Here is a 14,575-nt window from a genome sequence, read left to right as displayed (position 1 = left end):
TTCAGGCCTATGCAGGTACTGCATCCACATGGCAGATAATACACACACACACACAAATGAAGTTGTACTCTCATGTTGGTCACGGTTACACAGAATTAACTAGAACAGATGCCGTAGTAAGTGAGGTGTCTGGATGAGACTCACTCGTCTGTTCACTTATATGCCAGGTGTTTTTTTGAGATTTGGATGACAGTAAATGGAATGGGGGTGACCATGAGCCACATAGAAAAGTCATGGGAGAGTGGGGCATGTGGTCTGGAGGTGTAGAAGTAGAACGAGGGAGAGAGAGAACACACACACACACACACACACACACACACACACACACACACACACACCAGAGAGAGAGAGAGAAAGAGAGAGAGAGCACTTTCCACAGACTGAGCTTGACACATGAAGTGATATGAAGTCCACAAAGGACCCCTGAGGAGGAAGACTGGGACCCTTTACCCAGCTCCCCTGCCCTGAGAGCGTTCTTTCACGACCATGTGCCGAGGCAGGGGACAGAGTCCTTGCAAGAAGGGCTGAGACCATGGGCTGTCGACTGGCTTTGGTCAACAGTTCCAAGAACACAGGTTTACCCGTGAGAAGAGTGGGACGAGAAAAGGGACAGGTTCCATGGGGACCACGTCACAGAAAAGATACAGTAATCTGGGGAGCGTGGGAGCATCTTAGAGCTCTGACATAGAAAAGCTAAGAGTTCAAGATGTGCAGTAAAGGGGTCTTAATCTCAGAAGTCGACTGAGGACAGCAGGCTGCCAGACCTCTTCGCTGTGCATGCCTTGGCAGCGTCTGAGGCTTAGTATAAAGTAACGTACAAAACCACTCATTGTGTGCAAGTATGTAGGTAGGCGAGAGTAATGTGAATTAAACTCATGGCCTCCCTAGGCTGGGAAAACCCACTCACTATAGAATGGGAAGTCTGGGGTCCAGATTTGCAAGACCTCTGTCCCCATTGCTCGAGATCCAAATGCTGAACCAGCCCAACAAAGACAGCCACTGAGCAGCAGGTCCCCGTGTGCCGGCTATTCGCTATTCAACAGCGCCCTCTAGAGGACAGGTGTGGATTGGCACGTGCTAGCCTCTGTTCCCCATAGGATTCCTCCCTTCTATTGCAAAGACAGAGGAGAGGAGATCGGACCTGGGCTCCCAGAAGTCTTAGCTTTTGAACTGCTGGTGAGCAACCACTAGCAATAACCTGACGGCCATAGGACATTTGTAAATACACACACCAGCTTGTCCCCCCTACTCTACTATACTAGCAGACAACACAGAGAACCTCTAAACAACCCGTGAATGCTCCATGGTAGCAGAGCCACCTCTACCAGCCGTCAGGTGCAGACTGCTGATGAAGCAGGGCATGCTGGGAATAACAAGCAACAGCTGCTAAGCAAAAGAAGCTCGGCTTTCTTCCTCCGCCTACTTGGGCAGCAGAGCACAGCGGGGTTGAGGAAGAGCTGATCAGACTCCTCCCCTTGCCAGCCTCACACAGGTGAGGCACAAACTGGCCACTGGCCTGAAAGAGGGGATCTTGAAAGTAAATATGGAATAAAAATTGTCTCTGCTAGCCTGTTCCCACAGTTGCCCTACCTGGCGACCTGCCCTGGGTTTGAGGCTTAAGTTGTTTGGGGCGGTGTTGATTTTGTTTTGTAGTTGTGAGGGTGGAGTATTCCATGCTGAGGAGAACAGGGAGGCCATAACCTCAGAAGCTGTCAGGGAAGACCAAGAAAGACTCAAGCCCTAACTCAGTCATGGTACTAGGGTGCAGTTTGTGCGCGAGATGTGGAGGGCGGAGGGCAGTGGGACTGTCCCTGGCGCATCCACTTGGCTCTGCAGTGTGGTGCTGGGGCCGCGGCCAAGGCTGGCCTGATCTCATGTGCTATGAATCCCAATCAAACAAGAAAAAATGATGTGGGCAGTTCTGGTTTTGATTGGCTGGTGCTTAGCGACCGTAGTCAGAAGTATGAGCTGCTCACAACAGCCATCCTCACATTGGAAGTCCGTTCTGTTTCGTTTTTCTGGGGTGCTGTTTTGTGGGACCTGCAGGGAGCAGAAGACAGTCAGTGGCTGCTCAACAGCCCTGCCCCATGCTAGTTCTCTTACCATTCCCTGCTTGGCATAAGGGAAATGAGCTCTTAAACCACTCAGATCTGTGGACCCAAGTGGCCACCATGATCCCCAGGAAGCAATGATGGAGTAATGGTGACAGGGAGAGCTGGCCCGAGGGACAGTCAATGCTTACCGGGCAGGGGACCCCAGCTCCAGGTCCTGGAGGGTGTCCTTCAGGGTCTGGCCCCGTGTCTCAGGCAGCAGAGCACACAGTAGGCCTGCTCCGATGGGGAGGCTACCGAAGATGATCATGGGCACCGCCCTGTGGTACTGCTCCAGCAACATCAGGAATGGTGTGAGGATGCCACCGATCCTGGAGAAGATGCTCACCAGCCCCATGCCTGTTTGCCTGGGGAGAGCAGCACAGGTGAGGCTCTGGCCACTTATGAGGCTGCACTCACTCCAGAGATGTGAGGACCCGGGTCTCAGACACCTTTGGCCTGCCTAGGGGGCCTGCTTCATGGACCAGCAAGCCTTCTCTGTCACTCTCTCCTCACTCCTAAAACTCAAACTCCTTGACCACTTCTCAGTGCTCCTCTCCTGGGCCACACCTTGCTCTTACTTATGTCCCACATGCTGGCCGTAACAGGCCAGGGCATGCCCATGTCCACATCTGTCCTCCAACAGCCTGTGGCAGCTTGGTGAGTGGCACTAAACCTCCAGTGGCCTGAGCCCCATAGGCAGCTCAATGGCGGCCTGGGGGCTGGTGGCAGAGGAGCAGAGGGGCAGAGGGATTGGATGATAGAGATCCTGGGCCAAGAGACCAAAAGCACGTCAGGCTCTCACCTGATGGTGGTGGGGAAGAGCTCAACAGTGTACACGTAGGAAATGGTGAAGGCAGCAGACGAGGCAAACTTCCCGACCACAGCCAGCATGGTGACCACCGTGGGAAGATCTGGAGGGAAACACAGGTCAGCCCCAAAGAGGGAGGACACACATCACCCCAGCCTGCACACCTCCCTGTCTACTCAAATGCCTCACTCACCCTCAGGACCATGTGCTGGGCAAGCCCTTACTCCTGAAGGCGAGTGGGGGCAATGGATCAAGCCCTAGCAGGGAGAAAGAGGGCTGGAAACAGCCTGGTACCTCCAGGGATGAAGATGATGATGATGCACATGACACCAGCCAGCATCAGAGCACCTAACTGGCTCCACTTCCGACCCAGCTTCTCCATTATGAGGATGCTAGAAAGGCGGGCAGGCACTTCCACTACTCCAAATATTAGCTGTGTCAGGTAGATATCCAGGCCAAAGTCCCCTACTTGGAAACTGAGGCCATAATACACCATACTGTCCACAAACCTACAAAGTACCCAAGTATCCTCGTCACTACTGGGTGTACATCAAGTCACACACCAGGAGACACAGGCTCACCTGGGGAGAGACCGTCAAAGTCACAGAGCCTCTGTCCACCCCTCCAATGACACAGAGAACACGAGTGGCCCTCTGGCTCTGTCCTCATGGAGGGACAAGGCCCTGACTTACCAGACAGCAATGAGAATCAGGGTCATCTTCCTGAGATGAGGGTGTTTGAAAAGATCCAAGGCATTCCCCGAGGGGCCTGCCTTCTCAGAGACCAGCTAGAAGAAGGGCAGAGTGAGGGGCAGGACACAGGCATGGAGGTTGGCCTGAGGCAGGGGGGCGCCTGAGCCCACCCACAGGTACCTTGTTCAGGAGCTCTGGAGGAATTGGCCGCTTGTTCACCAAGGCTGCCTTCTGCACCAGCTGTTTGGCTTCCTCTATCCTTCCGTGGGAGAGGAGCCACCTCGGGGATTCTGGCAGAACCCTGTCAACCAACACGGCTGTGATGCTGGGGCCTTGAGCTCTGTGTAGCCACCCAGATGTCCAGTGTGCATTGAGCTTCCCGCCCAAGCTCCACAGGCTCTCCTCTGTGCCCTGCTCCTGCCACAGCACTCCCAGCTAGGGTGGCCTGTCATTGGCAGGGGTCTCCTCACCAGAAGTAGAAGAAGAGCAGGAACACTGGTGCGGTGCCTATTATCTGAAGGAGTCTCCAGTTGCGGACACCATAGGCCAGTCCTGCTAGCACCATCAGCCCAATGGAAAAGTTGCTCTGGGCCAGGACCATGGCTTGTGTTCTCCTGGATGGCCCCACCCACTCAGAAACTGAAAACAAAGGCTGAGGTTATCTCTTCTGTCTCTGTTGACATCCAGATGGTATCATGTCAGTCCTGTGCCTCACTTGCGGCACAGGAAGCTCTGCTCTGACCCTCTTAGGTACAGTTGGCTTTCACCACCCCCATCAGCAAGTTCCGGGCTCTGCCCCTGAAGATGAAGGCTCCCAGGCCCAGATACTCACGCAGGACATTGGTGCTTAGTAAATACCCAGCAGCAGCAGTAGCCAGTACAAAGCGTAGGGTCAGATAGAGCTCGAAGGTGGACACAAAGGCTGTGGCAAGACCTGTGACGCCTGACAGAAGCAGCTGCACTAGGAGGGAGGGTCTGCGGCCAATCCTGAGGTAACAGGGAGACAGATCTGTGAAGAGAAGAGCCTTCCCGGGACTGAATCAAAAGACACCCAGGCAAGCCTATCTCAGGCTCCCTGTCAGAGCCAAGAGAGCTGTGCGGGGCGCGTCTTCCCTGGGAGTCTCATTGGAAGGTAGGCATGAGGACTCATCTTGACAGCCACTAGGAAGGCTCTAGGTGGGTTACCGAGCCAGCACCAGGAGCCTAAAAGGAAGATGGACCAGCAGCACATACCAGTCACAGATGGGTCCGAAGACAAGGGCCCCAACCAGGATCCCAGCCATGAACACTGACTGGGAGGTCTTCATCAGGGTCTTCCGTTCACACACCAGGTCAAACTGAGGCAGAAACATATTCACGTAAGACAAGGTGTGGCATCCAGGGAAACCTTCACTATCTCGGGCCCCACACTTCACACACTGTGTGCCGAGGCACCTCATAGCAGCACAGTGTGCACGTGATAGTTAAAATCTAAACAGAGGGCGTGGTGGTGCACTCCTTTAATCCCAGTACTCGGGAGGCAGAGGCAGATGGATCACTGTGAGTTCGAAGCCAGCCTGGTCTACAAAGCAAGGCCAGGAAAGCCAAGGCTACACAGAGAAACTCTATCTCGGAAAAAAAAAATTTTTAATTTTTTTGAATGTGTCTATTGCTGTATGCATGAAATTAAAGCAAGCGGAGGCTAGGACAATGTTTGCTGAAATGGGTTAATGAATGCGTGAACTAATGCGTGCACCTAGCCAGTTGGTCAGCATCAGTTAAATAACTTAGCAAGAAATTAATCAATAACAGGAACTGCTGCACACACACTTCTCAAGGACAATAGTTCATTCTGAAGGACTTGCTGGGTGTGTGGGAGGGTGAGCTAACGGCCTCTGCATGAAGCACGGCCAGACAGAGCCTAACTCTTGTGCCTCCCCATTCTCCTCAACTAGAGGTTGCTGCGAAAGAAGACAGGTGGGGCCTCCTGCCGCCAGGCTCCATAGTCAGAGCTGAATAGCTTTGTGGGTCCTTAAGCCTCTTAGCCAGTCACCCAAAAATGGGAATAAAGTCAGCCACGCTGTGACCGGATCTGATCGGGCCATCTATGACACTTGTAGACCAGTGGCTGTTACACAGGGCACTCCCTGTCGGGGTTAGCCAGGGTTACTGTGTGCTGTGCTTATGGCTACAAAGCTTCTGGGGGGCGGGGAGGCAAGGGGCACAGAGGTTCACACACACTCTTCCAAGTCTGGCAGCCCTAGTCCACAGCGCCATTTGCCACGCCCCTTGGTTAGGAACCCTTGCAGCTTCTGTCCTGGGGAAAGCTTACCCGCTGCACTCTCCAGAATCAGCGCCTACGATATGCAGGGAGGCCCAGGCACGCTCAGTCTCAGGTGCAGGCGTCAGCAAGGGATGGAGGGTCCCAACTCGGCACGCCAAGTCATCACCCTCTTTGGCTTTTAATAGGTACAGTTCTGCCCTAGATCCACTGTGGTGGCCGAGAGAATTCCACTCTCATTTCTTGTTTGTTTGAGTTTTGCTTTTGCTTTTGTTTGTTTGGTTGGTTAGTTTTGGTTTTTCGAGACAGGGTTTCTCTGTGTAGCCTTGCCTGTTCTGGACTTGTTTTGTAGATCAGGCTGGCCTCAAACTCACAGCGATCTGCCTGCCTCTGCCTCCCGAGTGCTGGGATTAAAGGTGTGCACCATCACTGCCTGGCTCCTCCACTCTCATTTCTTAAAGCACAGCCCACCACATCTCTCTCATGATTCCCTAACCATCCAATGGCTCCCTTGGGTTGCTAGGAGAAAGCCTGGACTCCTTGGCACTGCTCCCAAAACCTCTAAGAGGGGCTCTTACCTATTTCCCAGGTCCTTTTATGTCAGCATCCTGCCACTGTGCTGGGCATTTTGTGCCTCCAGACCCTTGAGAAAGGCTGTTCATTTCTGTCCCTTCCCCCCATTCAGATGCCTTTCATCCCTGGACCGACCACACTGCTGTGGCTCATCAACAGTGCATCTGTCACTAGTTATTGGCCCATGTGGGCAGAAAGGCCGGCATGTTTGCATGTCACTGAGGCCAGGTACCCAGGTACTGTGGAGAAGGTACAGTGAGAAGGAGAAACATCTTCAAGGGCACACGATCTGTGATAAAATGTGCTCTCTTCAAGTTAGTGTGGTTTGTGTTTGCGTTCAACCATGACGCTGCAGCTCAGAGTGAGGAAAGGCTCTGCTCAGAGAGCCCTTGGGTTGCTGTGCAGAACCCTACCCTGTATACGGGAGCTCACACAAAGAGAGTCTGAGGGAAGAGGTTATGAGCGAGAGTTAAGTAAATAGGCTACCGAAGACCTAGCCTACCCAGACTAGGCTAGGCCTTTGCGTGGTCAATACCATGGTGAAGAAGACGGGGTCAATGTCAAATCCGAACTCTATAAATTGGACAAGACAGTTGCAGTCAAGCAGACTGACCCGGTTTGCGTTCTGTCGCTGTGACAAACAGGGGAGCACAGGGCTTAGTTCAGCTTACAGGTTATAGTCCACTGTTGAGGGAAGCCGAGTGGGGAACTCCGGGCAGCACTTTGAAGCAGAAAAGGAGCAATGCTGTTTACTCGCTAGCTCCCAGATGCTCAGCTTCTTATACAATGCCTAAAAGTGGCATTGTCAACAGTGGCCTGAGCCCTCCTACATCAATTAGGGGGGAAAATGCCCCCCACAGACATATCCGCAGGCCAATCTGACCTGGGCAAGTCCTCAATTGAGGGCCCCTATTTCCCAATGAATCTCATTTCAAGTTGGCAGTAAAACTAGCCAGGACATCACCCTTTGTCAACTTAGTGCATAAACACATCGCCTGTTAAACTATAATGTTCCTGTCTTGTTTGTCCCTAAGATCTTACTTACATCGATATGCTAATATAAAATACAGTACAACTTTAAAACTCCCACAGTCTCTAAAAGTTCCAGGGTTTTAAAAGTCCAATGTCTCTTTAAAACTCTAAGGTTTCTCAGCTGTAGGCTCTTATAAAATTCACACACACACACACACACACACACACACACACACACACACACACACACACATACACACACGATTATATACTTTCTTACTCCCCAAACTGAACAATAGGAATAATCCAAGAAAGCAAAGCTTAAATCAAACAGTATAAAGAGCCCAATAGCCAACAGCTGAAACTCACTCACGAGCTTCTGGGCTCCAAGTAGCTTGGGAAGTCCCACCTCTCTGGCTCTATCATCCAAAATACGCACAGCTAACCTTGTAAGCTCCGCTGCCTCTGCCTCGTACCTACTGCTATCCTTGGTGGCCATCCCATGCTCCTGGCATTGTCAGTATTCTGAGATGTCCTCTGCAGCCGAGGGTGTCCCTTCACCAATGGCTTCTCCTTGGCCTTTCTGCCAGGGCTCCAAATGTACCCCACAGTGCCAAGTGTTTGTTAGCTTCTTTCCAGGACCCTTCAGTCCCTGGGTCTTCACCGGAACCGAGGCTGACCTACGCTAATGGCTTCTCCTGAACTCCCCTTAGGAAATCCAATTACTGCCACATGGTTCCAGGCTTGAGCTGGTCCTCATGACCCCCTCAGTCTTGCATCTCTCATGCCAGAACCACATGGGAGACTCTTACATATCGCCAAGTTCAGCTACCAGCTTGAGGTGTAGCCAGCGCCCCCACCCACCCACCCCACCGCAGGACTATAGCTTCTGTGTGCTGACTCTGAGGAAATACTTTCCAAAATATTTCACCTCAACAATGATAGTCTCTATTAACCATGGCTGAATTTCCAGTCCCAGCTGACCATCCTTTTCGTTCCAGTGTGAAGCAACGGTTTTATCTCTACACATTCCTAATCCAATGTATGATCCAACACTAAGAATTTTCCCTTCCCCCTGAAACCTCACAAGCCACACATCATCCACCATCTGTAATTCTTTCCACGTCCTTGTCTTCCAAGATCCCACAGAAGAGCCCGTTAAGCTCTGAGCACTCGATTGTTTTTCCACTCAAAGGCCCCATATCTTCCACAGTCCCCAACACAACATGTGAGGGTCCAGCACAGCACCATCCTATCCTGGTACCAAGTTTGCTTTTTCTGTGACTGGGAACAACTTATGGAGGAATGGTTTATTTGGTTTACAGATGACAGTCCGTCATCAAGGGCATCCAAGACAGGCATCTAAAAACAAGAGCTGAAGCAGAAACTACGGAGAAAGGCTGCTTTTTGGCGGCTTGCTTCCCGGCTACCTTTCTTACATGGCTGAAGCCAACCTGCCTTGAACCAGTTTTCTTCAAAGAGGACTGGGCCCTCTCACATAAATGAGCAATCAAGAAAATGCCTCTGAGACAAGTCCACAGCCTTATTTAATCCAGACAATTCTTCAGTAAAGGGTTCACTTTTCCAAGTGACCAGGACACAACACAGACCATCAAACAAGTTGTTTGGAGCAATGGCACCACTGTCTCCTGACGTCCAATACAATGTTCAAGTCACCTTGTGAGGACAGGCTGTTTAATTTTTTTTCTTCTCATTTATTTATTGTGTGTGTGTGTGCGCCTGTACATGTGTGTACGTGTGCAAGCACATGCCATAGCATGTATACGGAGGCCAGAGGACAAGTTACTGGAATTGGTTCTCTCTATATTGTGTGTTACAGGAATTGAATTCAAGTCATCAGGCCCGGCAGCCTCACCTTTACTGCTGAGCCGTTTGCTGGCCCTGTGCTGACTGGTTTTGACATCTTTACAGACAAGGATTGGTGCAGAGTCATGAAATCTTGCACTTTGGGGGAGTGGGGGCTCGAGACAGGTTTCTCTGTGTAACAGAGTTCTGCCTGCCTCTGTCTCTCAAGGGCTACGATTAAAGGTGTGTGCCACCATGCCCAGCAGATCTTGCACTTTTTGACACCCCGGGACAAGAGGGTGATGAGGGATTGTGGTTGCGGAGGACCTCAGACAGGTTGTTTCAGTGATCTCTTTGTGCTTATTCAAGATTGTAGTAGAAATGGCGTGTGCCACTGTCCAGTTGTTTTCTTGCTTGTGAGGACCCTGGCTGCTCCTAGGGGTGACATCTCTGGCTGAGAAACAGGTCAAGGAGACACAGAAGGCCATCACATCGGAGGTCCCACAAAGTGGGCCCTTGCCAGGATAGTGTTGAGCACACAGAGACCACTCTGAGGCCCATGAAAAGGCCCAGCAAGTGCATCTATCATAAGCGAACATCCACGCCCTGGAGGCCCTGGAGGGTGTTGTCATTTAGTGATGCCTGATAAATGAAGAAAAGGACTGAAACTTTTTCAGACACCAAATGGGGTATGGCAAGATAGGTCAGGGAGTGAAGGCATTTCCTCCCAGACTTGAAGACCCTGAGTTCAACTCCCAAGACTCATAATAGAATGACAGACCTGGCTTCTTCAAGTTGTTATCTGACCATGCATATGCTGCCGCCACTTGCGTGCGCACAACACACACACACACACACACACACACACACACACACACACACACACATTCACATGCCCAGCCCGGCACCCACATCATAGCTCAAAACTACCTGTAACTCTGGGTCCAGAGACTCTGATGTCCTCTTCTGGCCTCTACAGGTACCAGGCACACAAGCAGACAAAACACCCATACATATAATATAAAAACTTAAAAACAAAAACCTACCAACTTGGTTGTGCTCATTATTTCAGCAACTGTTACCTTTCAGTTAGTTGTCGTCTGTGTTGAGCATAGAGTTGGGACCTGACAATGAGGATATGGCCTTTCCAGAACCCAGCTGCAGGCTGGGGAGAGAGGAAAACTAAGGGATGGTGCTAACTGAGGGGTCTATAGGGCACGACTATGTGCTTTTGGGCGATGGGTAAGCAGGCCTGTCACCTGAAGGAGCTGCTGGTTAGGGGGATGAAAGGAACTCTAACAGTGTGGAACCAGCCAAGGGAACCCCGGATGTCTGCTTAGCACACGGAGAAGCCTCAGGCATGGGGCTTTCCAGTGTCATAGAAACCATGGCAGGAGCTATGCGGAGCCTCTTCCTATTGTTGCAGTTTCCAACTTATAAAAAGATTCAGCATCATTCTGTGTCTTATCAGCATTGGAGGGATATTGCCGGGAATCCCCAGGTGCTTGCTGAACTGGGCTCCTTATCAGGAAAGGGTTGGGCTTGTAATCTCCCTGAGGGCTATGTGGCACTCATTTGAGAGGTTCTGGGGTTCCCCAAGTCAGGCAAAGAGGGAGCCCCGCTGAGAAAGTAAGTCCATCATCTTTTTGTTTTGTTTTTGTTTCATTTTGGTTTTTTTTTTGAGACAGGGTTTCTCTGTGTAGCCTTGGCTGTCCTAGACTCACTTAGTAGACCAGGCTGGCCTCAAACTCACAGAGATCCACCTGCCTCTGCACTCAGTTCTCTTGTCAATTTGTTACTTCATATATTATTGTCAAGAGCATTAAAAGGACAAACAAAAAGAGGTCCTTGGCCCTACCTTCTCTGAGGCTCCCAGACATACACCTGTTGCCTTCAGTGAAGCTTTCTTCTGTTCTTCCCTGCAAAGGACTTCATATTCTTTCTCAACATTTTGGGGGACATTCTGGTGCCACAAGCATCAATTACTACCTCTTCAAGAAGGTAAAAGCAGCCGGATGTGGTGGCATGCACCTGTAATCCGAGCCATCAGAGAGACAGAGGCAGGCAGATCTCTGTGAGTTCGAGGCCAGCCTGGACTACAAATTGAGTCCAGGACAGCCAAGGCTACACAGAGAAACCCTGCCCCTGCCAAAGAAGATTAAACAACAACAAAAAGAAGGTAGAAGTAAATGTCGGGTGTCACGAGTCCATTCACCCCGTATTCTGTACATGGGACCCACATCTTCCCTGACCACTGGGATGCTAGAAGACGAAGAACAGGGTACCGCTCTCCTTTGACTATGCCCACACTATTTAGGCTGGATGAAACTACGTAGCAGTCCAGCATAGACTGTGGATAAGGTTTAGAGTAGGCTCAGAACAACATGGAAGGTTCACTAGGCCTTAAAGATGCTGCTGTTTGGCCAAGTGGACAGAGAAATTCTGTGGAACTAAAATTTGCCCCCAAACTTTTGAGGGATAGTCAAGGTTAGCACTTAGCACAAGGTGATGCCAAGGAGTCAGGGAGAGGCATAGAGGAGTGGTTCTCAGCCTGTGGGTCTCAACCCCTTTAGGGGTCCAGTGACCCTTTCATAGAGGTTGCATATCAGATATCCTGCATGTCAGATGTTTATATTACAATTGATAACAGTAGCAAAATTATTAAAATGTAAATAATTTTATGGTTGAGGGTTACTACAACATGAGGAACTACATAAAAGGGCCATAGCATTAGGAAGGTTGAGAACCTACTGGCCCAGAGTCTTCCAGGCCAGGCTGGCTAGAGTCAGTGGTTAGGAGCACCCTTAAGCCACCTAGCTCCCCCAGGTGAGGGTCAGGGCGACAAAGTGAGGAGACTTCCAGGCAGGACATGCCCTCAGACTTAGAAAGGTTATAGTCCCATCTAAAAAAGTGAATGTTTCACTTCGGTTAAAACATTGTCTCCAAAGACTTCTGAAAACAGATGTTGTGTTGTTTTTTTTTTTTTTTTCAAATGTGTGGGAGGAGGGGGAGTGAATGTTTAATCCGTGTGATCGAGATCTGCAGTCAGACACATGACGAGAATGCAGAGCTCCCCGTGAAGAGCCCGCTCCCTCGGGTCTCTGGCCTCTCCATATGTGCTCCTCTGATGACAAAGAAAGGTAAGGCAGACAGTGGGGGCCCAGCAGACCAGGCCTGGCTCCACGGCCTGCTTCCCACACTGCCTGGCCTACGTCATCTCCAGCCACGCCTCAGTATTCCTGTTCTAGAAACAGCCTGAAAGCAGGGTGCTTTCCAAGGGCCCCCAGGACCTGGAGGGACCTGGAAGAGAAATTGATTTATCTGCTTGAATGTCTGAGGGAATAGAGCTAATAGAAGCAAATGTTTGGTTATCCACACCACAATCACAGGGTCTGAAGTATTCTCCAGAATCCTAGAAGCAGATAGAAAAAGACCTAGAGAGAAGTTGAAAAGGAGGAAGCCATGTTGAGTACGTAGGAAGGCAGAGGGATGGACGTGGAAGAAGAAGACATTAAACAGGAAGAGAACGCTAGGAGTCCAGCTGGACAGGTGCCTTAGAGGTCTTTAAAATAGGTTAACTTACAGCCAGACACTCTGAAAGATAAAGGGAGCGGTGGATACAGGTAAGCGGACAGAGGTGGAGGCAAGCGGCCGAGCAGACAACATAAACTCTTCTCATGGGTGGTAAGGATCCAAAGCAAGTACTTTACCCACTGAGCCATCGCCCAAGCTCTCCTCAATTCGTATTTGTTCGTTATTTTCAAAGGCATTAAACAACAAATAGACAACAAAACCAACAGAAAGATGTTATGAACACTTCCGTTTGACTTCCATGGCCCAGCCCCCCTGACATACCAGCTATTGCCTGCAGCCAGGCTTCCATTTTTTTTTTTTTTTTCCTTCTCTGTAAAAGATTTCCTCTTCTCTGTCAACAGTTTATGGGTATCTTGGTGCCACCAGCTCCACAAAAGGACAGACACCCCCCCCCCAAAAAAGAAAAAAACGCTGGTAGACAACAAGCAAAGCAGTCAGAGAAAATGAGAGAATAGGAGATAGGCCAACAAACAGAGGACAAAGAAAAATACAGGTTGATCAGAAAGCGGGGGAGACAGACAACACAAAGCTATACGCAAGTATAAAGACAGAGACAGAGTCACAGAAGGTGATCGAAGGCACAGGGTCAAACAAATGACAGACCTATGAAAGACAAACAACAGGCTGTCCTACCTCATTCTTTAAGGACAGAGGCCTGTTCTCAGGATAGTCCCAGCCTGAGTCGCAGGCCTGTGTCTCGTTGAAGCGGTGGCTGAGGATGTCTTCCAGGCTGGCACCGTCAGGAGGTGGTCGGAACATGAGGCAGGACTCAGGCCTGCCTGCCGTGTCATTGGGTATGCTTACAGCCAGCTGCTCAGCAGCGCTGAGGTTGAAAGTGTGGTTCTTGACCCAGGACACTGAGCAGTGGTGCGCCTCATCGAGGACCATGAAGACCTGACCAAACACGAAGAACGCAGACAGGAAATTGGGGATGCCCATCAGGATGGTCACCTGGACCTGGAAGCGACCAAAGTCGCCCACTTCAGCCATGACCTGTGCAAACTGAGACATGTCTTCTTCTCACTCCTCAGTCTAGGAACACCAGGTAGGTCTGAAACTTGGCTTTGTGGCGCTTGCTGCTCTGGGCTGTGGTGACAGCTGCATTAATGTTTAATCTAGCCTTACTAAGCTCTGCCTATCACTGCTGTCACCTAAGAAAGTGCTATAGTTTGACACTTAAACACAACCTTGAGGAGGTGGGGGTCTTTCTGGAGGAACTGGGCAGTTGAAGGCCTGCATTTGAAGGCGCTATTGCAGCCTCCATCTTTCTTTTATCCTGTTTCCAGAAAACCATGAGGCTGGCAGAAGAGCTGCAGCATGCCCTTCTGTCATACTGACTGTGTCACTGTGAGACCACAAAAACCAGAGCCTAGTGGCCGAGAAGCCTCAGAAAGTATGAACCAAAATAAATCTTTTGTCCTTTAAATTATTGCTGTCACGTCTGTTGTCACAGCACAGAAAGCTGACTAGCAGCAAAAGCCGGCATTGAGAACCAGGATGCTTGCGTTTGGAATGAAGTTTCATCTTTGTATGTTTGTCTGTTTGTTTGTTTTGTTTTGTTTTGTTTTTTGAGACAGGGTTTTTCTGTGTAGCCTTGGTTGTCCTGGCCTTGCTTTGTAGACCAGGCTGGCCTCTCTCAAATTCACAGATATCCTCCTGCCTCTGTCTCCTGAGTGTTGGGATTAAAGGCATGCGCCATCACGCCTGGCCAGTTTGTCTTTTTGTAAGCAGAGTTTTGTGAATGATTCCGGCAAGAGTATCAAAGACCAGTGCACTG

The 14,575-nt window shown here is 50.4% G+C and overlaps 1 protein-coding gene and 1 long non-coding RNA gene across 2 annotated transcripts; one reads left to right on the top strand and one right to left on the bottom strand.

Moving 5' to 3' along the window:
- Positions 1 to 57: 57 nt before the first annotated feature.
- Positions 58 to 13,809, bottom strand: LOC311582139 (solute carrier family 22 member 13; the record flags this gene model as incomplete). Its single annotated transcript, XM_084754921.1, has 10 exons — positions 58 to 2,040; positions 2,243 to 2,458; positions 2,896 to 3,004; positions 3,196 to 3,410; positions 3,594 to 3,688; positions 3,774 to 3,894; positions 4,064 to 4,232; positions 4,426 to 4,580; positions 4,827 to 4,930; positions 13,432 to 13,809. The coding sequence occupies 10 exons, from the start codon at positions 13,807 to 13,809 to the stop codon at positions 1,956 to 1,958; spliced, it is 1,647 nt and encodes a 548-aa protein (XP_084611047.1). The 3' UTR covers positions 58 to 1,955.
- LOC311582153 lies at positions 13,754 to 14,224 on the top strand. Its single transcript, XR_014774021.1, has 2 exons — positions 13,754 to 13,843; positions 14,085 to 14,224. It is a non-coding gene; the product is annotated as an uncharacterized lncRNA (long non-coding RNA).
- The last annotated feature ends 351 nt before the right edge of the window (positions 14,225 to 14,575 follow it).

Source organism: Acomys minous (assembly GCF_964271855.1).
Source record: "Acomys minous genome assembly, chromosome: 13".
In the NCBI taxonomy this organism is placed as follows: domain Eukaryota; kingdom Metazoa; phylum Chordata; class Mammalia; order Rodentia; family Muridae; genus Acomys; species Acomys minous.
The sequence above is the reverse complement of the archived record's forward strand: the minus strand, read 5'-3'. Positions and strand labels throughout refer to the sequence as shown.